Genomic DNA, 25617 nt, shown 5'->3' on the forward strand with positions numbered 1-25617 from the left:
AAAAAAAAAAAAAAAAAAAAAAGAGAGAGACTAGTCTGAGAAGAAAACCTGCCAGCTCAGAGCTATTCCCTACTATGGCAATCACAGAGGAGATTGCTGCTCTGTCCCCAAAACCTCAGTATCCATTATCTGAACCCATCTGCAAATAACAATAATAATAATAATAATAATAATAATAATAATAATAATAATAATAGTGTTTAATGACTACTTCCTGCATGTGTTTTTATGTATCAGCTCCAACAAGCCATGAAGGAGATATCATTATTTCCTGTGTTTTATAGATGGGAAAACCTTCACAGAGCAGGTAGTTAAATTGCCCAGAGCAGCCCAGCCAGGAAGTAACAGGGTCCAGACTGGATGGCAGGCTTTCTCCTCCCAGGGGCTGGCCTCCTAACCCTCTGCTGTTAGGGAGAAGGGGAACCGACATGTTCAGCCATGTTGATATATTCATTGCACAGCATTTAAAAGGTGGACAGTAAGGCTAAGAAGACAGAAGCAGGCCATGGGGGCTCACACCTTTAATCCCAACAGGCAGAGGCACAAGCAGGTGGAGCTTTATGAGCTGGAGGCCGGGCAGGTCTATACAGAGTTCCAGACCAATGAGTGTTGTATAGTGAAACCCTATCTCAAAAAAGAGAAATTAAAAAGACAGGTTTCTTAGTGGTCCATGACTTAGTGGTCCTGCCAATGGGCAGGAGAATCCATGTCTTACAGAGAGAGGTCAAAGGTAGGAACCCAAAAATTTGACTCTGGATTCCAGAAGGCCTGTTGGAGAGGGACTTGTAGGTGGGCAGGGCTGAACTGGGGAGCCACTGTGGGCCATCAGATGGTATGGCGGTCACTAAGGCCAACGTTCTCTCCCCACAGAGGAAGAGAAGCTGGGCCTCCTGCCATCCTCAGGACCTGCCAGCTCTGGAGGAGGGACTGACCACAGCCCTGCACCTTCTTAGGACTTCCTTCTCACCCCATAATTATGCGATTAGTCATGGGTGGCTCTGGGGAGACGGACCCAGCTTTGACTTCCTACACAGAGACCTCAAGCATCCACACAGATCCACATGGGGCTGGGGGCTGCTCGGACCCCCAGAGGAAGGTCTCTGCAAGCGGCCTCCATATCTTCTCAGTGGAGGGAAGCATAGGTCCCACCTCCCCGCTTCCTGTAACTCTGCAAAGGCTGGGCCTAGCAGCACCTGGCAAGCTAGGGGTGGGTAATTTTGAAAATGAGTGGCTTTTGGGTTTCCAACATTCCAGGTTCACCAGCTTCTGAGACAAAAACACCTGTGTTTTGGCTCGCCCTTCTCAGAAAAGCAGTTCCCTTTATAGCCTGGGGCAAGAGAGGTGCAGGCAGCCACCACCTTTCAGAGAGTTGGGGAGACAATCACAAAGGACAGATTCCCTGGCAGCTTGCCTTCTACACTCCCCAACTCAACCCCTGTGCCCAGACACCCCTGAATGGTAATACAGTCCCTCCTCAAGCATCCTTCTGCTCAGGACAGGGAAGAAGAGTGAGCCATGGAGGAGCGGCCTGGGTAGGACGGCTGGAGGCTCCTGGAGCAGTTATGGATAGAGAGAGACACTTTCTTTGTCTTTCCAGGAGAAAAGATTGTCTCAGGCGCAGCCAAGCCAGGAGGAGATACGTAGGGAGGATGCAGGGAATGAGCTCCTCATGAGGATGGGTGAACAAGGAGATAGATAAGGAGAAATTTGCAAGGAACCTGCAGGCTGGAGAGATAACTATGAAAACCCAGTAGCGGTGCTAAAGACTACTGGGTCAGGCCTCTGTGGGAGGTCTGCGAGCAATTCAGGTCCTGTACCGACTCTCCACCCACCCAATCAGATGATGAGGACAAAGAGTCCACAATCAGTGACAAGCTCCTCCAAGCTTGACTCAGGAAGAATGAAGTGTGAGGGCCATTGGAGCAGGCAGTCCTTGGAGACCTCTCGTCTAAAAGGAGCCTAGATTCTCCCTTGCGGAGAGAGCAATGTCCCGAGGAAGGACTGGTAGGGATTAGATGCCACCTCCTCAGGAACACACAGGGTACAGGTTTTAGCTCACTGTGCCCTTTCGGCCTGAAGCACACTGGTAGGAGCTACTTGCCCATCTATCTGTTGTGCATTTGAGCTGAGGCGCTCACAGAGGTCAAGTGATGGCCACAGTCTGTCTCTCATCATAAGTTGCAGGGACAGGCATGAAAGGCAGATTGCCAGAATGCTCCTGACTGAGCTCCGCTGTCCATCCTTCTCCCCTCTCTCCACTCCCCTCTCCCCACTCCTTTTCTCCCCTCTCAGGCACCAGCTCCCCAGGAACCCGCAGACTCTCCCTCATTCTCCTGTTAGACCCTCTTTGCTCTTTCTACCAAGACCTCCCCACTTGAATGTCTCCTGCTGCAATTCCCTCACAGCAACCAAAAAAGAAGTTCACCTCCTGCTTAGGAGCAATCCCAGGTTAGTACAGGGGCCTTTCCTCCACTTCCTGCACAACCAGTCCCCACACACATCCTTCCCTGACCTGCTTTCTCCACGGGACCTCAGTCTCCACGCGTGTCCTCTCCCTGTTTCTTGCACTTGGCTTTCTGCCACATCTGCATAGTATACTCTCTCTCGTAAACCTATGCCCCTCTAAAACATGGGAGCTGAAAGGGCTGCACTTGGCCACTACCCACACTCCATCTAGTACAGGAAGATCCCTGTGGGCCACAGAGTTTAGGGCAAGCGAGAAGGCAAGGGAAAGAGCAGAAACCTCCAAGCCATGAAGGACTCGCAGAGTTGTAGGCTGGGCTGCAAGTGGTCAGTCAGCTCCCCCCACCCCACGCAGTCCAGATTCTAGCTGGCCCCCAGAACTACCCTCTGCCTCCTTTGCAGTTATGAGCATACTCCTCTTTAGCATTGCAAGGCGCCTGGCTCTGCCAGGTTAATGATTCCAGCAGGGACAGACATAGAGATGCCGTGTAGCCTTCACATATCATCGGGGCTGTCATGTGGAAAAAGGATCACAGTGGGGGGTAAGCGGAGGAAGCTGTGGGGGGGCAGGCTCAGTGTGGTTTGAACCGCCTGAGAGAGGATGAGCTATGTAGAGGGTGGGTGTTCCCTCAGGCTGTCTCATTCACCCGACTAGGCAGGTAATGATTAGACCTTTTGATGGGCAAGGAAACTGAGGCCCAGGCTATTTGCCAGGCCTATGGCTGGGTCTGGCCTGGAGCCTAGGTCCAGAGGGAGGGGCAGGGAAGACTGGCTATATCTAGTGATCTCCTTTGTTCACTAGAGCCAAAGACAGGGCTCGGCCTGAACCACAGGCAGGCAGTGAACATCCTGTCGACGTAGTGTTCAATCAGATCTTGTTGTCTGATGAAATGATACACATCCTTCCAAACCCAGATTCTAGGACCCCCCCCCCCCCCCCCCCCCCCCCCCCCCGCCACAAGACAACGTTAGGAGATAGAAGAGCCATGGAAACCTCAGGGTCACAATAGGAATTCCTACCCATTAACCCCTGTGCCTGATACTGGGCTAAACTTTCTACAGGTTGTATCTTCCTTCACTCTCACAACAATGGTCCTAACATTCCATCCCCATTTTCCTTATCAGGAAACCAAAGCTCAGAGATACAAAGCAACCTGTTAAAAGTCACATGGCTCCTGAGTGACAGGGCAGAAGCAGGCTGAAGCCCAGGGCTGTCTCTGGGGAGGACTCTAGCCTGATCCTCCTCACCAGACAGCTTTCCTTTCTACCTGTGGCCAGGCCACCCAGAATCCTATACCAGTGCTAGACTATGCCAGTCTGCCAGGAGACAGCAGGGGGCCCCTCGGTGTTCCTAGGCTTGGGAGCCCTGTTATCAATCAGGGTTCACAGTTTCATAATGTTCAAAGTCCTCGTGCTTCCTCAGAAGCTGCTGAGGGATTGAACACAGGGCGGAGCTGGGGAAGGAGCAAGTTGAACTCTGGACACCAAACCCATGTGATGAGAACAGCATTAGGTCTCATCATAGTCCAACCAGCCCTTGGAGTGCTCCATGGGATGGGATGGGCTGGAACCAGCAGGCTTTAGTGGCTAGTGCTCAAAGTCCAGCATCTGTCTGTGACTCTAAAGTACAGGCCAAGGAGCCCACTTACTAAGAAATAGAATGGCAAAGAAGGAAGGCAAACCTGTGTGCCAGTCCTCGCTCAGAACTTTGCCACTGTGTGATCTTGGTCCAGGTACCAACCCTCGCTGGGCTCCCGTGCTTATGTGCAAGGATGATAGAGGAAACACTTGAGAGAGTTTGAAAGGAGGTGTTTTGTGTATAGAGACTGTGGAAAGTGACCTTAACCCCCAGCCATGGCCTCTCAAGTCCTTCCCAATCCCCAGGCTACTCAAAAGTGCCAGGACCCATACCTACCAACAGGATATCAGCAACTACTGCCCAGTTGCAAGACAGAAGGAGCTCCCCGAGGGCCAGGAACACCTGTGGACAGAGAGGATGGGCCTGGATGAGTGCCCCGCCTCAGGCACCCACCCCTCCCACAGTTCCTCCTCAATTGTGCAGAGGGGAAACTGAGGCTCCCCGAGAGGAAGGCACTATGGAGACTGGTAGGTGGGAGGAGCCTCGGAATGGCAGCTCCAGGATAGATAGGCAGGTTGCCACCGAGACCCCCAAGACGAGCAGCAGGTCTGAGAACTCTGGTTCATAGCCTCCTAAACCCAGCCCTTAGGGCTCACTCATGGAACCCAGAAGGAGGAAGCAACAGGACTACCAGACCATTTCCAAATGTGAAGACTCAGGACAAGAAGGCTTGACCACCTTCTGTTTGTTTTCTCTGGAGGATCACATATACTCCCCCCATCCCAGGAACCTCTCAAAAGGTTTCTCTCAAGCGCCTTTCTCAGACCCTACTCCCCAGAACAAGCCTTAGCACAGCCATTGTGCAGACATAGGTAATTCCTAGCCAAGGCCAAGGCTTTTCCCCGGTCATATCTGGTCCAGGGCAAAGCCAACCAGAAACACAAAGCTTTGGCCCCTGTCCAGCACCACCCTCGGCCTTGCTCCTGATACCCTCTCTACGGCTGGCCCATCTTCCCCAGCTTTCTGCAGTTTTACCTCGTGCCAGCGGATTAGGAAAATCCTCATTCCCCTCACTCAAGAAGAGCTTAATGAAGCAACCGAAGAAAGAGGAGGAAAGGCCTTCTCCCAGCTCTGGAGAGCTGATTGCCAGGGTGGAATTAGTCATTCCTGGAGTCACGGGGCTATGCCCAAAGCTGCACAGGCTTGGGAACGCTTAGGCTTGATACCCCAAAGGCAGAGAAGTAAAAGACACAACCAGAAAGAACACCTACTGCATGCTGGGCATCCACACTCTATTACCCATCTTGGGTTGGGTAATTTGATACAGTTATCATCATACCCCACTGTCACAGATCAGATCACCAGGCCCAAGGGCCACTTTCCAGAGATGCCCTCTCCTCTGTGTCTGGCTTGTACATGGTGAGATTGGGAAGGCCTTTGGCCTAAAGAACTCCCAGGGGCCTCCAATGGCCACTGTGCTTTAAAGGCTGGTGGAGGGAATCAGATGGGGAGGGAGCCCTGGGCAGAGGTGAGCCTGGCAGATACATAGGGGCATTCAGAAGGAGCTAGAAAGAGCTGCAGGAGCCCTACAAACAATGCCTGGCAGACATCTCTTGGGAGCAGCATCAGGAGGTGGAATGTGCTGCCACACTGGGTGGGGTGAGAGAATGATCCGATCTGGTGAGAGAAGAGCAGAATAGAGGCTAAGCGGCTCCTGTGATCTTACTACCCAGCCCAGCTGCCTGTGGCCGCTGCTTCTGGCCCTGGGTACCCTAACTGGGAGGCCCTTGAGGTCAGGGTGGGTCTCCTTCTACGCCTAGGACAAAGGCTGGGCACCCACAGTAGTGGGAAGCAGGAAGTCACTGGTGGGCAGGACTCGGGTGAGGCCCAGGCAGGCCACAGCCCTGCATTCCATCTTGACAGGGCCTGTCTACCCAGATTCTCGACCACATGAAAGCCTGGCCCAGAGCACCTCCCCTCCCCATGGTGTCCCGTCATCTGTCCACCTCTACCTGGGCCAGAAGCCTCTCCTCTCCACATACTTCAGCCCGCCTCTGGGTCCTCTCTTCCTCCACAGAGGCTGGACACCCACGGTCACAGGAACATACCCTCCTGTGTGGTGTTTCCTTTACCTCCACACCCACAGGACATCCTGAAAGGTACCTTTTCCTTCTTCCAGCTGGACTAGGGTGGATCCTGGTCCCAAAATAAAGCCCCTTTAGAGGGAGGCTACAGCCACAATGGGGCCTTTCAAGATGAACAAGCTGCCCAGGGGTGCCAGGTTTCCAGACATACCTGGAAACAGGCGCTCTGCCACCAAATCCATCACTCTGCTTGCGGCTTTGAGGGGCAGAGGGCCGGTGGAGAGAGCCTGCCTTCTAATCCCATAATTACAGAGGCTCTCCAGGCAGTGAAAGCCCAGCCTTCTGGGCTCAAGGAGTGGCATTGCCACAAAGGGTGGGACACCTGCTCGGGGACCTTAGGAAGGTCCCCCACACCCACTTTGGAGCCTTGGTCTCTCTCACTGCACAGCCTGGACAGACACCAACATACCATGCTCCTGCTGCTGGAAACCCAGTTATACACAGTTCTACACACATTATCTCCATAGGCAGAGTGCCGTGCAATTCTCATTCAGTGACTTCCATGGTATAGTCAGATGTGGCTTCAAATAAAAACCAAGCAAACAGAGGCAGACATCGTGGTACCTGCCTGTAACCTCAGCACATGCCTGTAACCTCAGCACATGCCTGTAACCTTAGCACATGCCTGTAACCTCAGGACAGAATGACATTTTCTAGTTCCATTCATTTGCCTGCAAATTGCATGATGTTTTTGTTTTAAATAGTTGAGTAGTAGTCTGTGGTATAAATGTACCATGTTGTCCTTATCCATTCTTTGGTTGAGAGACATCTAGGTTGTTTCCAATGAGGATGAGAAGGAGAACAGGGGGCATTAGGTGTGGGGAGGGAGCGAGAGGGCTTGAAGGGGACATCTCTGGAAGGAGACCTAGGGCAGGGGGATGCTCCTGGTAGTCTATGGGATGACCTTAGCTGAGACTTCTAGCATCAGGGGATACAGAGGCTGATGTAGCCACCTTCTATATCCAGGTGGGAATTCCAGTGGAAGGAGGGGGACACCAACCCACTCACAAAACCCCTGATTCAAAATGTATCCTGCTTATAAGATAAATTGCAGGCAGAAGCCTAACACAACTGTCCTCTGAGAGGCTCCATCCAGCAGCTGATAGAAGCAGATGCAGAGAGCCACAGCCAGACATTAGGCAGAGCTCAGGAGTCTTATGGAAGAGCAGGAGAAAGGATTGAGGGAGCCAGAGGGGTCAAGGACACCACAAGAAGACCTACAAAGTCAACTAACCTGGGCCTATTGAGACTCATAGAGACTGAACCACCAACCAAAGAATATACACCGACTGGACCTAGGCCCTCTACACATATGTAGCAGATGTGCAGCTTGGTCCCCATGTGGGTCCCCCAACAACTGGAGCAAGGACTGGCTCTGACCCTGTTGCCTCTCTTTGGATCCCTTTCCCTAGCTGGGCTGTGTTCTCTGACTTCAGTAGGAGAGGATGCACCTACACCTGCTGCATCTTGATGTGCCAGGGCAGGTTGGTACCCATGGGGGGGGCGCTTACCTTCTTATAGGAGAAGGGGAGGGGGGGAGTAGGGGAAGGGGAGATGTGAGGGTAGGACTGGGAGGAGAGGAGGGAGGAGGGACTGCAATCAGGATGTAAAGTGAATAAATAAATGGAAAAAAAGAATAAAATCAACTCCTACAAGTGGTCCTGTGACCCCCACACTTGTATTGTGGCACACACACACACACACACACAACACAACACAATTTTTTTAGTTAAAGGAAAGAAAGAAGCCAGACATGGTGGCTCATTCCTTGCAACCCCAGCACTTGAGAGGTTGAACCAACCTCAGCTACAGAGTGAAACAGCATACAAAAAAAGAAAGAAAAACACAGAGAAAGAAATAGAAAACAGACAAGCAAATACACCAAGGGTTGTCCAAGGTGGTTCCGCTGTTCACCAGGTAAAAGCACTGGCCAGCGAGCCTGAGGACCCCCAGTTTTATCCTGAGTTAGATACCAAAGGTGACAGGAGAGAAACAATATCCCCAAGCTGCTCTCTGGCCTCCATACATGTGCCATGGCTTAAGCACCACACACACACATACACACACACACACAAAAAAAATTATATACATACAATACACACACACACCCCACATATATACTACACACACATCCCACATATATACCACACACACATCCATATACCACCCACACACAAATACACACACATCACATACACCACACACACACCACACATACCACACACATAAATATACATCACACAAACACACATACATCACATGTGTCACACCATACACACACATACACCACACATACACAAGCACACACACATCACACATACACATACATCACACACCATACACTACACACACATACATATATACCACATGCACACACACAAACATTATACACACGCATACACCACACATACACACACACATATACCACAAATATACATACTATACAGATATAGATATAGATCTCCAGTTTTGAAGAATTTGGCCAACTGCTTATCTGTCAGGTCCAAGTTCCCCTTGAATAGTCACACTGACATGTCCCCTAACTTGTTTTCCCTCATCTTGACCCCATCACTGTTCCTGCCCAGTGTGGCTGAGCCAGCCAGGACACAGGTACAGAGCAGCTGCCAAGATGCTTTCTCTTAGCTTCAGGGAGGCAGGCAAATCCCAGAGCCTGCTGACTCTGCATGACTCCTCGTTGTGCATCTTACATGCCCCTTCAGTCTGTCTCCTCCTGTCCATTGCTGATGGCTTGATCCAGGCCGCTCTGATTTCTCAGGCCCTGTCATCTCCCCACACCCACCTAGAGGGGACTTCCAAAGGGGAACTCGGATTCTGCTTTGGACTCTTCTCCGGGATCTGGTAGCTTCCCTGCACCCCGACTTAGTTCCTGATAGGGAGGAGGTCCTGGGAAGACTGCCCAGGGCCTGAGAAATGGCCTTTGCTGGAGAGCCCCTGACCTCTGACATTTCATCCTTGAGCTAGGCCAGTGACAACTGATATGTCTGGCTTTAGTCATCCCAGCCAGAGAAGCTTGCACATACACCACCATGTTTACACTGCCACTTATACACACACACATACCAGATGCATAAGCAACAACATAAACATACACAGACTTCTGCACATACAATTACATATCTGCAAGGCCTCACACACATGCATGTAAGCTTCAATACACATGCATACACACTCAAAACCTGAAATACACATACAACACTCACATATCACATGTATACACATATGAAGGTAACAGAGGAGATATATAAAATATCAAAATACATGTGGTACTAGGTATGGAATTCTCTCTGTAAGGTCCAGCTGCTTAGGAGGCTAAGGCAGGTGACCATTTGAGCCCAAGAGTTTGAGCCAGGTTGGGCAACATGGCAAGACACTCTCAGAAACAAAAACCAAACTACACAATGAATGCACAAACTAGAACTGGTGTTAGTACAGTCACAGGCTGAGCACTAGCTGAGGAGCAGCCCACCATATACTCACGCAACACCACTGTGGTCTTATAACAGAGCCAGCAATTAAGTTACACACACACACACACATACACACACACAATCTGCAGCCTACCGTATACTCACATAACACCACTGTGGTCTTATAACAGAGCCAGCAATTAAGTTACACACACACACACATACACACACACAATCTGCAACCTACCGTATACTCACATAACACCACTGTGGTCTTATAACAGAGCCAGCAATTAAGTTACACACACACACCATACACACACACAATCTGCAGCCTAACATATACTCACATAATACCACTGTGGTCTTATAACAGAGCCAGCAATTAAGTTACACACACACACCATACACACACACAATCTGCAGCCCACCATATACTCACGTAACACCACTGTGGTCTTATAACAGAGCCAGCAATTAAGTTACACATACACACCATACACACACACATTCTGTATATATCCTTGCACAAAACATACACACATTCATGCCTTCCCACCTGCACAACTCTCATCACACATATACACAAAGGAAGGCACACACACAGGCAGAAAGATGAAAGGTACATCCTGGGCAGGGTCAACCCCCAAGAACCTGTATCTTCAATCTGAGCCCACCTCACCCTTCAAATTGAGCACTGACTGATCCACTTAGAAATAAATTCTAAGACCCACTGGGAAGGAAGGAAACCACTGTCCCCTCTGGACTCATGGTATGTAGGAAAAAAACAAGAGAACCTCCCCCACGTATGCAGTAATGCCACATTCAGCATGGTTGAGTCAGCCAGAACAGACTGAGTGTACAGCCTGGCTGCCAGCAAGCAGCCAGCCGTATGGCTGGCATGCTTTACCCATAGGCCAGCCAACCTGTAATGGCAGGGACTGGCCTGGGGGGCAAGGGCACTGGCTGGTCTCCCGAGTCCATCAACCACCCAACAACCTGGTAAGCTGGCAGCTGGAAAGCGAAGCAGTAAGCTCTGAAGTCCTCCTGGGGAATCCTGTCAGGGAGTGAACTTCCTTTACGGGCTGTGCTGCCTTGCACGGAGAGACACCTGCTGGATCCTAGCAAGATGGTGGTCCTCTTTAAGCCCCACTGAAGCAGATCTGAGGGTGGGGTGCCCAAAGAGCAGAAAGCAAAGAGGCTTCTCCCAGAAGTCCTCAAGGGCAGTGTTGGGGAGTGTTAGGAGAATTCTGAAGATCTGAGGTACCACTGCTGGCACTGCCCCAGGAGTCGACCCTCAGATGACCTGTGATCACAGCTCCAGTGGACATATCCTGGCTGATCCCAGACAGCCTTGGGAGTCCTCAAGGCTGAAAAGAATAACCACCTCAGGCAATCTTAACTGCCTTAGGGATGCCCACGCTGGCTCTGCTCCATTCTACCTTGGGTAGGGAGCAAATTTGATGTCCTGATCAAGTTTGAGTTGGAAAGGGCTTTAGAGGTCATCTAGAGCAACTCCCAGGTAAATAAAGATGGTGGCTCCAGAAGCCAAAAGCAGTAAGGCAGGGAGAAGAGTTTTTTCATCAAAGACAAAGAACAAACTCTAATGAAATAAACATTAAATGCTGGCAGGCAAGCAGAAAGGCAGATGATTCTGCAGTGTATGCTGCTCAGTGTCCTCCTGAGAGCCACTCTACAAAACCCTCCTCACTGGAGAAGAATATAGCCTAGAGGTGCCCTTAGCAGAGAGCCAGTGGGACAAGTGACTGCAGAAATGGGGAAAGTGAACTTTCCTGTCCTGCCTCCACCAGCCAGAAGGCAACCTCCAATCCCAGAAGGGGATGCACCCACCAATTACACAGAGGAGCTCTGCTGTACACTGCATTTACCTAAATCCCAACTAGGAGCAGAGCCCAGGTGCCCTAACAAAGACTCCCTACTACCTGGTTCTGTAATTTCCTCAGGCGACAGAAAAGTCTACAGAGCCTAATGCTCAACTCAAACTACAGCCCTGATGCAGAAGAAGACAGCCAGAGAGAAGCCTGGAGCAGAGTCAAGAACTCTGAAAGCACAGCCTGTGCAGTGTTTGAGCAGAGCTACCCATACCCAGGGTAGGGGAATGTGATCTGTACACACCAAGGGAACTAGGCAGACATATAAGGGGGGAAGGACGGAGGAAGGAAGGGAGGAGGGGAAAGGGGGAAAGGAGATAGAGAAAGAAACAGATAAGGGAAAGAAAACAGAAGGAGAAAAAGAATACAGAGACTGAAAAGACATCAAAAGAGAAGTTAGGAAAACCTTGTCTACAGCCATACCACCCCAATGCACCTGGTCTCTAATAGGAAGGATAGAGAGATGGCTTGGTGCTTATGGGTGCTCTGTTCTTCCAGCACCTATCAGACAGTTCATAAATGCCTGTGACTCCAGCTGTAAGGGATCTGACACACACCTCTTTTTGCTTGCATAGGCACTGCACACATGTCCACACACACACATACACACACCCACACACAGCATGCACTCACAATACATATAAAATAAAGATAACTTTTTAAAAAGAAAAGGAAAGAAAGGAGAAAAAGAACAGCACATAAAGAGAGAGGGAAGGGAAAAAGAAGGAGAGGTAAGGGGAGAGAGGGATAAAGGAGAGACAGGAGGGAGAGAAATAGGGGAAGAATCCAACCTAGAAGGCAGATGGTAAGAAAAGGGACACAGACATTCTTATAATTGCTTCAAACTACAGAGTAATGTAAGAAGGATATGAATCCAGTGCAGAAAATTATCGCTCAGTAGGATAAGACATAAAAGGAGGTGACTTACCTAAGGTAATATTACTAAACGGAGGAAGAAAACCACAAACAACATCAACACAGAGCTAACGCATTGAAAACAACCTCACTTCCTGGTGGTTGCTAAGAGGACACAAAGAGAAGAATCATAGAAGTGAATGGCATAGAGGGAGGATGAGGATGAGCAGGGCTCTAGATGGAGGTGGGTAGAGCCATGGCATTGAGGAGGGCCCCCCCTCCCCAGGACCAAAGGTTTGGGAGCCTTCTCACATTTCTTCTCCATTGGTGTCTTTTTGCCTCATCCAAGAACCAGTCCCAGCCAGGATCCAGGACAAGGAAAAGCAAACTGAATCGCCTAAGAAACACTCAGAGAGAAAATGAGGAAGGACCGGCTACTGACTCTGCAGAAGGAAAAGCAGTCATGACCAACTCTGAGATGTTGTGGAGTGCCCACCTCAGGCACACTTCCTGGCTGTGAGGAGTGCCTCCTTAAGCCCTTGCCCTGTAGTCAGTCAACTGTACCTGGCAACTTGCTTTGAATGAGTAAAGTTCAGCAAAGGGGATGGGGTAGCCTTTCTGTGATTGGGCTATAAAGTACTCTCTTCCATCATTGTCCTCTATGCTTTGATGGAGCAAACCGCTAAGTAAAGGAAGCTGTTGACAGAGAGTGTAGCTCAATGGTGAAAATCATGCCTATTTTGATTGAGGCCAAAAAAGAAAAAAAAAAAAAAATCTACATATCAAGAAACTGAGAGCCAACACCTAGCAAGGAAATGGGGTTCGACACCCAAAGATCTGAATCCTGCCAGTAACCATTAGTGATCCTGGCAGCCTTCCCCGGCTGAGCTTGCCGTTGAAACAGACTTCGAGCTAATATCTCAATTGCACCCTTGAGAGAGCCAAAAACCCAAGTAACCCACACAGACTCTGAGACAACAGTGTTTCCCGCTGCCATGTTTTGGGAGTGATTTGTTATACAGCAATAGAGACTAATACACTGACTAAGCTACTGGACTTCAGAAAAAATAATGAAATATCTGGGCACCCACAAGGGGAAAAAAAGGATCAACATTAAGGATGTTTTGTTTTGTTTATTTTTCCAGCAGGGTTTCTCTGTGTAACAGAGCCTTGGTTGACCTGGATTCACCTTGTAGACCAGGCTGCCCTCAAACTCACAGTGCTGGAATGAAAGGTGTAAGCCACCACACCTGCCAACATTCAGGATTTTAAAAGACCAAGGCTGAAGATGGTAGCATACACGTTTAATCCCAGCACTTGGGGAACAAAGTCAGGAGGATCTCTGTGAGTTCCTCCTGGTATACATAGTGAGGTCCAGGACAGCCAGAGTTACATAATGAAACCCTTCTCAAAAAGCCAAAAAAAAAGAAAGGAAGGAAGGAAGGAAGGAAGGGAGGAAGGAAGGAAGGAAGGAAGGAAGGAAGGAAGGAAGGAAGGAAGGAAGAAGGAAAGAAAGTTAGTTGGGCTGGAGAGATGACTCAGAGGCTAAGAGACTGACTGTTCTTCCTAAGGTCCTGAGTTCAATTCCCAGCAACTACATGGTGGTTCACAACCATCCATAATAAGATCTGATGCCCTCTTCTGGGGTGTCTGAAGACAGCTACAGTGTCCTTACATATAACAATAAATAAACCTTTTTTTTAAAAAAAGTTAAAATTTAAAAAGGGAGGTGGGGGGCTGAGCACCAGGGCACATGCTTGTAATCCTGTACTTGGGAGATGGAAGCAGGAGGATCATTAGTTTGAGTTGGAGGCCAGCCTGGGATGTGTGGTAGAGAGACAGATCAGAGGAGCCCAATCTTCCCCAGAAGCATTAGGCCTGGGTTACTCACAGTTAAGCATCATAAGAAGACAATTCCGATCGGCATTGTTAAGGATGATAATTGGGGGGCTGGAGGGAGGGCTCAGTGTTTAAGAGCACTTGCTGCTCTTTCAGAGGACCCAGTTTTGTCAGCATCTACATGGTGCTTCACAGCCATCTGTACCTCTAATTACTGGGAATCTGATGCTTTCTTCTGGCTTCCATGGACACCAAGAATGCATGTGGTATATATATATATATATATATGTTTAGGCAAAACACTCATACACAAATTTTTAAAAACAAAAAAAAAAGAATAAAAGAAAGAATTTTTTTTAAATTCTAATCCCCCTCTTTATTTTTAAAATATTTATTTTTTTTATTTTATGTATATGAGTATACTGTCGCTGTCCTCAGACACATACCAGAAGAGGGCATCAGATCTTGTTATGGATGGTTGTGAGCCACCATGTGGTTGCTGGGAATTGACCTCAGGACCTCTGGAAGAGCAGCCAGCGCTCTTAACCACTGAGCCATCCCTCCAGCCCCAGGAAGAGAGAGTTTTAACTTTGGTGCTTGGGTCATGGCTCAGCCTGAATTCAGATCCTCAGTATCCATATAAAGAGGCTAATGTAGAGGCTTCTGAGTGTAATCCTACTACTGCAAAGGTGGGGCTGGGGAAAAGGAGGGTCCCTGGGCCTTGCTGGCAAGCCAGTCTAGCTGGATCAGTGACGTTCGGGTTCGGTGGGAGAGCCTGTCTCAGTGGGTGGAGAGCAATAGAGGGAGACATTGGATATCCACCCCAGGCCTCGCATGCACACAAAAATGAATAAGTAAACAGTGTATTTGGGGAATGCTAATTTTGGGATAATTCCTTGAGATATACATCTTGATATTTATTTTCTTTGACTAAATTTAGCTACTGGCAGCAAGCCACTCACCCATTTGAGTGACAGTTGTCAGGTCCCTTCCCATGCCAGGCTGCTTCCAGGAGGAAAAAGTCAGCCAAGAAGCCCGTTAGTAAACAACAGGCCTCCAAGACAGCCTGGCCATATTTGAGTTTTGTTTTTGTTTTTGTTGTGGGTTGACCCGATTTGATTTGCTGTTGTAGTTGGGGAGATTGTAGTGGGTCTCCAAAAACCTTGATATGTGTAGCCAAGGATGACCTCGAACTTCTGATTTCCCTGTCTCCACCTCCAAGTGCTGGAATGACAGTTTATGTGGAGTTAGGGATCAAACTCTCATGTGTTCTAGGCAAGCACTCTACTAACTGAGTTACATCCCCAGCCGTGGTTTTGCTGTTTGCCGTTAAGATCTCACTAGGTAGCTCTGATCGGCCTGGTAATTCTCTGATCAGGATGACCTTGAACTGACCCCTCCTGCCTCAGCAATTCTGAATGCTGGGATTAAAGGTTTAAGTCTTCTCCTACCACTCTGAGGACACTTCATTTCAGCCATAATGGCCACCAAAACTATAAGCTAGGACTCCTGCTCCAGAAGGACACGGTCTAATTCTACACCAGGCATCCCGGATCACAAGTCAGGAAGTCCAGGTGCCTCAGCTTACCCTGTAGCGCTTCTCTCAAGCCAGGAAGGAAGCACATGACAATGTTGGCTGGGCCTGTAACTGATCCACACACAAGGCCTTTGGCTGGTAGAACTTGAAGTTGTGCTGTGATCGGAGTACATTATAACGCCACATTTGCATCATACAGCTATACCACAATCCTTAGCTGGCTATATAAGGCTGTTTGGCTCCCTTTGGGAGACACTGTTCCGGGCTATCCAGTGAAGTTAAAGCAGAGGCCCAGTAGAAGGAGTCTTACACGGTCTTTTCTGGCTTACTTGTCTCTGTCACGGATAGACTGAGCGGGTAACATAGTGGCTGCAGTAACGGTGGCGACAGCAAGCAGAGGCAGTGGCCGAAGCTGTACAGTGGCAGGAGAGCTGCGGAACAGGTCCAGAAAATACCAAAGGCAGAAACGGTAGTGACCCCAGGCGGTGTGGACAGTGAAGGATGGTGGAAATACAGAGAGGGCAGAAGCTATAAGGAGCCAAAGATTATAGCTGTAGGGCCATAGATCTCTAAACAGGTCCAGGGGGCTGCCAAGCTTTAGAGCCAATGGTCTTAGCACTCAAAGCTTAGGAGCTGCAACACTAGCTGGCTGTTGCTGATTGCTGATGCTCACTTGTCATTTAAACACTAAGCATTTTTTTTTCGAGACAGGGTTTCTCTGTGTAGCCCTGGCTGTCTTGGTACTCACTCTGAACACTAAGCATTTTAATAGCTGGAAGTGCCCAGCCACTGGCAAAGGCCAGAGCAACGTCCCTCCAACCTGAGCATCTATAGTCATAGGTCTCCAGCTTCTATGGTCTAAAGCTATAAGCATCTGGGCTTTCCAGCTTGAGGTGGTTCTCAGCCTTCTTAATTCTGAGACCCTTTAATACATTTCCTCATGCTGTGGTGGCCCCCAATCATAAAATTACTTTTGTTGCTATTCTATGACTGGAATTTTGCTACTGTTAGGAATCACTGTATATATCTGATATGCATGATATTTGATATGTGATCCCTGTGAAAGGATCACTTTACCCCCAAAGAGATCACAACACCCATTTTGAGAAACAACAGCTTAGACCTATGAGCCTTCCTGTCAGCCTAGCCCCTAAGCCTGCAGCACCCAAGGGCCCGGGGACTTGCAGGGCAGGAAAAGCTGATTCTCGTGCACATGTGGTTTCCGTCTGAGTAGAGCAAAATTAGTAAGACTCTGTCTCTGAAAAAGAAAAAAAACCTCAACTCTTTCAACCCATTGAACCCAGAAATGCACGCACTTAGGCAGTGACACAAAATAAGGGAGTCAGCGACAGAGAATCTCTATACCCAGACTGATAATGAGCACCAGCTTCATTTAAATACGGGAGCACTGTCAAGCAGCTACTGGGATTATGCACTGAGAACAGATTGTGGATGTTATAACTCTAGAAAATGTAAAAATAAAAATAACAAAACTTGGGAGGTTAAGGAGAGAAGGAGGGGAGACATAGCTGGTTCTCTCTCTCATAGCTAGTCTTCATCCGTAAATCCAAACTTTCACAACTAATTTGAATTTAATGCTTTTGACTTCACCTCAGTTTCTTTTGACCAAAGTTACATAAGCAACATATACTCTGTGCTTCCGTTTCTGGGAGGTGTCTAGCAAGAACAAGCTATAAAGGCAGGAGGTCACTGGTGGTTGCCTAGGGCTGGGGAGAAAAAGGATAGCTGGGGTAGAGAGGTTTTCTATTGTTGTGATAAGACATCATGTCCAATGCAACTTATAAAAGGAAGAGTTTATTTTGGGGCTTACAGTTTCACCGGGTTAGAGTCCATGACAATCCTGGCGAGGAACATGGCAGCAGGCAGGCAAGTATGGCATTGGAGATGTATCTGAGAGCTTACAACAATGATGACACAGTGACAGCTAACTGGAAACAGCATGGGCTTTTGAAATCTCAAAGCCCTCTTCTGGTAGCACTCCTCCTTCAGGGAGTAGAATGTGGTGGTTTGAAAGAGAATAGCTCCCTTAGAGCCATATGTTTGAATATTTGGTCCCCAGTTGATGGAACTGTTTAGGAAGGACTAGGAGGCATGGCCTTGTTGGAAGAGGTGTGCCCTAGTATCTTATCACAGTAATAGGAAATTGACTAAGACAGTGAATGACTGCCAGTGGATACAAGGCCTCTCTCTGGGGTGATATAAAGGCTCTAAAGTCAGTGCAGGGGCTGGGCATAGTTGCAGGCACCTGGTAACCTAACACCTAGGAGGCTGAGACAGGACAGTCATTTGAGCCAAGGAGTTCAAAGCCAGTTTAAGCAACATAGTAAGGCCTTATCTCAAAAGGAAAAATTGATGTGTGAATGATCACACAGCTCTGGATACATAGGAAACCATGAGGCACACACTTTACGTACATGAGTTGTATGGTATATGAATTATATCTAAACAAATATGTTCTAAAAATTACAAAGTGGACCTGTAAGATGGCTCACTGGGTAAGGGCCCTTGCTCCCAGAGCTGCCAATCTGAATTCAATTCCTCACTCACATAGTGGAGAGAGAGAAGAGAATCCTGAAAATTGTTTCCTAACATGCACATGCATATCACAGTACCTGCACACACAAGCACATGCATCCGTGCACATACAAATCATAAATAACTGAATGCAATGCCCCCCCAACAAAAAAAAAACCTGCTAGAAACATGGCTCGGTGGTTAAGAGCACTGACTGCTCTGTCAGGGGACCTGGGTTCTATTTCTAGCACCCACATAGTAGCTCACAGCAACTCCAGTTCCAAGGGATCTAACCCTTCTGGCCTCCATGGCCACCAGGTACACATGTGGTGCACAGATATGCATCCAGAAAAACTAGCCATACACATAAAATAAAATAATAACAACTTGTAGAAGTTATTTTAAAAATCACATGACCCCAGTGTCTGTGCACCCAGTGTGTGTCATGGCTCTTGCCTAGAATCTCAGCATGTGGGGGACTGAGGCAAGAAATTGCCACAAGCTGAGACTAGCCTGGGCTTCAACCTGAGTTCCAGGACAGCCTGGGCTACGGAGTGAGACTCTACCTCCAAATAACAACAATACAAGTATTTCTAGTGAACATAAACCTGAGAGTGAGTACAGAAAGACAAATAGGAAGACAGCCATCTAGTGAAAAGACACGCACGAGTGTAAACAGACCAGTGTGTTGAGAGTAATTACTTCTCAGAGATGATGTCTGATCTGCTTCACTTATTTACTTTCTTTTTTGAGATGGAATCTCACCGTAGTTCTGGAACTCAGTATAAAGAGCAGGCTGGCCTTAAACTCAAAAATCTGCCTGCCTCTGACCTACCTGGCAACCACTACATTTTTTAAGTTTCCCTCCAAGTGAAATATAAATGTTGGGTCTGGAAGGATGGCGCGGTGGTGAAGAACACTGGTTGCTTTTGCAGAAGACCTGGGTTTGGCTTTCCGCACCCACACAGCTAACAACTATCTATAGCTCCAGTTCAAGGGGATCGAACGTTCTCCTCTGGCCTCTGCAGGCATATGGTGCATATACATACATGTGGACCAAACACTCATATACATTATATAAATAATACATATCATATATAATGTATTTTATATGTATGTGTATATATATATGTATATATATATATGTATATATATATATATAATTTGATACACTACAGTAGTCTATAGTGTAGGCTGCAACCTTGTCTTTCTGATGACAGTGCCATGCACCTCCAGCCCCTGGCCTGTGCATGCCTGGAAAATTATCCCTGTGTTATTTCTCTTCCCAAACTATGCTCACTTCAGTGACTTCAATCAAACTCCCAGCTTCGAGTCAGCAGTCTAAACCTCTGTCCTGAAGCCCAGGCTGGCACACAGAAGCTGCCTCTTGGCATCTTGAGCTGCATGTCCTGAGAGGCAGCCTGGGATGGTTCAACTTGACTGACTTGCTGACTGGATTTGGAATCACCTAGAAGACAGCCCCAGCGAAGTCTGTGAGGATGTTTCTAGAGAGCTCTAACTGAGGTGGGAATCTATCCTGAATGTTGGTAGCACCATCCTGTGGGCTGGGGTCAAGGACTGAATAAGAAAGAGAAGGGGAGGCCAACTGGTGACACACCCACCACACCTAGAACTCAGAGGGCAGGTAGATCTCCATCACTTTGAGGTCAGCTGGATCTACATAGTGAGTTCTAAGCTAGCCAAGAGTACACAGTGAGACCCTATCCCAGTTTAAAGAGAAGGAGAAGGAGGAGGAGGAAGAGGAGGAGGGGGGGGAGGAGGGGGAAGAGAAGGAGGAGGAGGGGGAGAGAGGAAGAGAGAGAACAGAGCACTAGGATTTATCTCTCTGCTTCCTCACTGCAAATACACTGTGAGCTGGCTGGTTATTTCATCAACTTGGCACCAGCTAGAGCTCTCTGGGAAAAGGAACCTCAACTGAGGAAATTCCTCCATCAGACTGCCTACAGACAAGACTGGAGGGCACTTTCTAAAGCAATGTGTGATGGGGGTGGTGCATCTCATAAGGGTGATGCTACCCTGTGAAGGTGGTCCTGGGTTGTATAACAAGGCAAACTTATCAAGCCCTTGAGGAGCAAGCCTTAGTAAGCATCACTCCTCCTTGGCCTCTGCTTTAGTTCCTGCCTCCAGGTTACTGCCTTGAGTATCTGCTATGGCGTCCCTCAGTGATAGACTGTCAGCTCTCTAAGGTGAAATTAACCCTGTCTTCCCCAAGTCGCTTTGGATCATGGTCTTCCTCACAGCAGTAAGAACACCAAGTGAGACACAGGATGTCCAGGTGCCTCGTGCTCCTGCTGCGTCGCTTCCCCGCCCCTGGGGAGTGTATCCTTAAACCATGAGGCAAAAATAAACCCTTCCTGCCTTAAGTTGCTGTCGTTGGAGTGACAGAAAAAGCAACTAATATACATCCCAAATTTAACATGCCTAAATTGGAACCCCACAGAACTTTAAAAACAGCCACCCTTCCTCCCCCTCAGACGTCCCCTCGGTAAACAGCAACTCCTTGACTCCAGAGGCTCAAGCCACAGAGACACTCTCAACTCCTCTCTTTCTTTTGCTCTGTACCCAGTCTGTCAGGAAATCCTGTTGCTCTACTTCCATAACACACCCAGAACCTGACCACTTCTCCACATTTCCTCACTAGCCAGCCCGACCCAAGCCACCACCCTTGCTGGCCTGTGTCCTTGGAAAAAACCTCTTCATTATTTTCCTCTTCCTGACTTTGGCACCGCCCCTTCCCTCTGCCTTTTTTTATTTCAAGTTTCCCCCTATCTATTTCATACTTGTGCATGTGCACGCACAGAGGAGGTTGAGAGACATGTGGACAGATCACAAAGCCAGAGGACAACTTGCAGAAATCAGTTCTCCCCTTCTACCATGTTGGTCCTAGGAATCGAACTCAGGGTGTGAGGCTTGGCAACAAGCCCTTTTACCTGCTGAGCCAGAGAGAGTTCCTTAAGCTGTGTGATTGACAGTTGCAAAATGGCCCAGTTAATCCTGCCACATCATATTCATGCTTTTATACTGTGCCCTTCTTCAGTGAACCTGGGTGGGTTCTACATCACCTTAGCCAACAGAAGAAGGCAGAAGTGATATTCTTTCTGGGGACTAAAAGGCTTTGCATTTTACACTTGGGTCTCTTAGATATTGTCCTAAAAAGAAGCTGATCTATTCTAACAAAGGATACAGAGCCCTGTGGAGAAGAGCCACCAGAGACTGGTCAGTGCGGGCATTACAGCCCATCCCAGGTCAGTGTAGCCACAAATAAACAAAAAACGGGAGAGAAGCCATCCGGCCATGAGAAATCACTGAAGGCCAAGGATGTGACTCAGTTGGTAGAGTGCCTAGCTAGCATGTACAAAGCCCCACTTTTGATCTCTGGCACTGTTTAAACTGTGTATGATACACATCTGTAACCCCAGGCCCTGGGAAAAGGAGGTGAAGACAAGGGGGTCAGAAATTCAAGGTTACGCTTGGCTACCTAGGAGTTCAAAGTTGTGTTAGTGAGGGTCACCGTCGCTGTGATAAAATACTATGACCAAAAGCAACTTGGGGAGGAAAAAGATTGCACTTGCACTTCTACATCACTTCATCATCAAAGGAAGTCAGGACAGAAATTCTAACAGGGCAGGAACCTAGAGGCAGGAGCTGATGCAGAGGCCATGGAGGGGTGCTGCTTACTGGCTTACTCCTCATGGCTTGCTTAGTCTGCTTTCTTATAGTATCCAGGACCACCAGCCCAGGGGTGGTACCACCCACAATGGGCTGGCTGGTCCCTCCTATATCAATCTCTAATTAAGAAAATGCCTTGCAGGCTTGCCTACTGCCTGATCTTATGGAGGCATTTTCTTAGTTGAGCTTTCCTCCTCCCAGGTGATTCTAGCTTATGTCAAGTTGACATAAAACTAGCAAGCAGGCTGGGCAGTGGTGGTGCACGCCTTTAATCCTAGCACTTGGGAGGCAGAGGCAAGCAGATTTCTGAGTTCGAGGCCAGCTACACAGAGTGAGTTCCAGGACAGCCAGGGCTACACAGAGAAACCCTGTCTTGAAAAAACAAAAAAAACTAAAAACAAACAAACAAACAAACAAAAACTAGCAAGCAAAGAAGCCAATCTGGGCTCATGAGACTCTATCTAAAAATAACTATAAGTATAATTACTATAGTAGACTGTTTCAAACCACTAAGCTTTGGGGTGATTTGTTGGGCAGCAAGAGATACCCACTATAGACCATCACTTGGATCACTTGGCTTGTATGCAGTATACATTCACTGGCCCTCAGTTCACATCTGAAACCAAAGTCATTGTAGGTACAAGGTCCTACACGATCTGCATCCCCCACTTCCTGTTGCTATTCCTCAGAACACATTTCCTCCACCCGGTCTTGGCTCACCCCATCCCAGGCACATTTCCTTGATTCCCACCAGTCACTCTCTCTTCCCTGGAGTCTCAACCTCTGCTGTTCTCCCTCCACAGGTTTCTCTTTCCCACTACCACATGGTTCTGTCCTTCACTTGCTTCTGGTCAGGACTGAAGCATTCATCATAGTGAGGGTCCTATATCCCCTGGCCCCTTGAACCCTCATCTTTTTCTCTTCTGTTATCCCCACAGAATGCATCCTCCTCTAATATATACTTATTTCACTCCATGTAAACTGTGTGCTATTTTGTTTAATACAATCCCCCCAGTGTTTAGAATGATATAGGACACACAGGACATACTGGGATTGATGGGGACAGGGGTCCTTGCTGCTCCTCCTGGCTAAGACTTGGCCTCAGATGTACCTCTCAAGATCTCAGACACATCAGAAAATGCATTCCCTCAGTTCAGGAAGCCCAGCTTTGGTTAAAGGTACAACTTGAACCCTAGACTTCCTACCTGTAAGATGGTGAGAACAGAGCGGAGTCTGAAACTTGCACTCAGTGGGCTTCCTGTCTGTGTGTACAGACATGCTTCCCTTCCAGGTGAAACCTCAGAGGGAACCAGAGGGTGGGGGACAAGAAGACTTGAGCCACAGCAACCAATTGTGTTTTCCAAAGATGATAATATCTTGTCATCATATGTTCTTTCAGATCCTTGATCTTCTCATCAAAAGACAGAGTCTAGGGATCTGGAGAGATGACTCAACAGTTAAGAACACCAGCTGTGCTTCCAAAAGACCCAAGTTCTGTTCTCCAAACCCACACTGGACAGCTCCCAAATACCTGTAACTGCAATTTCAGGGAAATTGACACCCTCTTCTGACCTCCTCAGGCACCCAAACACACGTAGCATATACTCACACACACATACTCATAAATCAAAATAAATCTATTTCTCTCTGTTTCTCCAGCCTGCTATTTTGAGCAACAAGTTAGAATTCAAGAGAAAACATCACTTTCAAAGTAACTTTCCAAGATCAGTCATAGGAGGCAAGATGGCTTCACCTAGCTAGCTATCTATGCTTGCTAGTACTTGGAATCTGACCACTATGTTGTGAGGGAGTCCAGGCTACACAGAGAGGGCATGGGCAGGTACTCTAGCTAAGTTCTCATCAACTGCCAGACAGCTTGGCTTCCGGGATCCAGCCCTCCCCATTTGCCTGCTGACTTCAGATAGAAAACACGATGTCACCCCTCCTGCCTCCAACTGAGTCTTGCCTAACTGAAAAATCTGAGCAAAACAAATTGCTTTCATTGTTCTGAGTGGCCAAGTTTCATTACATAACCACAGTAACTAGAACAGGCTCAAAAGTTCATTTACCTTCTCAGTGAGACAACGGGTAAGTAGCCTCCCATCTTACTGCTGTGAAGACTGAGGTTCACAAGGTCAGTACCTGCCCTAAGTCATACAACTAGGAAGTATGGAGGCAGAAATGACAGCCTGGTCCTTCAGATTCCCCAGTGAACACTCTTTGCTATGTCCAATCTCTGGCTGCTTCATCCTGAACACAAAGCCCACCAAAAGTGGGACTGTCAACATCCAGCCATATCCTCTAGCCAACAGGTTAGCAATGGTTGAGCCCCTGCATCAGGCTCAGACCTCTTCTAAGGGACAAACCCCTTCTCTTCTGAAGGGCAGCAGCTCTGGGAAGAGGGCCAAAGAAAGGGTGTGAGCCAAGACCTGCTGCGTGTGTGTCTGGATCCTAATTACCGGCCGGGAAGTCCACTTTCCTTGCCAAGAGGCCCTAAGTGTAGGAGATGGAGCCCTCACACCCGCAGGTGGGCCACGGGGCCTAAACAGAGGCCCAAACTACACTTTGTATGCTCAGGAAACTTCATTTCCATGGAACACGGGAAAACTTGGTCTCTACCAATTTGGGAGCAGACACACTGTACTGCCAAAAACTCCTTCTTCCCACACAACGTAGTTACAGCAACTAAAGTAAGAGAAAAGCTATGTTCAGTTATATACCCAGGCACACGCACCCCACGCAATTGTCTGCAATCCCTGATACTCAGGCACAGACAGGTAGACAAACAGTACAGAAGGACACATGATACATATAAATTAATAAAACTCAATATGTTCAATATATATTTAACCTGAATATATATGTGTATAGCATTGCACACATGCATACATACATACATACATACACACATATAACTCATTACTAAAATACATCCACTGTGTGCATGGACACATCAGTATACACACACACACACACACACACACACACACACACACATACACACACACACTGGCATACATGCCCATGTACATACACACATAAAACAAATTTTTTTTAAAAGGAAAGGAAAGAAAAAAAATGAAGCAAAATCAACAAACCTTTAAATTGACACAGAAAAAAGGGAAAGAATGCTCAGCTTACCCAAATCAAGAGTGAAAGGGTACTGAAATCAATCTCATAGAAATCAAAAGGAAATACTGTGGGCATTTATATACCAAGAATTAGATTAATCTAGACTAAACACAAAAAATTTCTAGAAAAAAATGAAAAGTACTTCTCTAAGACAAAAGATGAAGACCATTACAGAAAACCACAGCCAATCAAAATGTAGAGTTCTGGAGCCCAGTCCTGAGTGATATACTCACAACATGACCCTTGCCCCTAAGGCCCAGGGAGCATTGTGGAAAAGCAGGCAGACTGATTACAAGAGCCAGAGGATCAGGGAGTTTATGGTGAGACTATGTCTCATAGGAAGCTGGAACGTCAGGAAGCCTCACTAACATGGCTGCAGAAGAATGAGCTGAACAAGGACAACAATAGGCATGCCAAGGTGACAACAATAGGCACACCAAGGTGACAACAATAGGCACGCCAAGGTGAGTGGGGAAAGCTTGAAAGGCCTTGACCCTACACAAAAACTACAGACAGCTAAGGG

General features: G+C 47.9%; 1 protein-coding gene across 1 annotated transcript in view; it reads right to left on the reverse strand.

Annotated features, from left to right (window-relative positions):
* The window catches only part of Spns3 (sphingolipid transporter 3 (putative)), a 57412-nt gene that overhangs the window by 2776 nt on the left and 29019 nt on the right, over positions 1 to 25617 (reverse strand). The window contains exon 9 of the mRNA XM_031353877.1: positions 4379 to 4444. Coding sequence (XP_031209737.1) covers positions 4379 to 4444 — 66 coding nt within the window. The remainder of the gene's footprint in view (positions 1 to 4378; positions 4445 to 25617) is intronic.

This window comes from Mastomys coucha, unplaced genomic scaffold (genome assembly GCF_008632895.1).
Source record: "Mastomys coucha isolate ucsf_1 unplaced genomic scaffold, UCSF_Mcou_1 pScaffold5, whole genome shotgun sequence".
Lineage (NCBI taxonomy): Eukaryota > Metazoa > Chordata > Mammalia > Rodentia > Muridae > Mastomys > Mastomys coucha.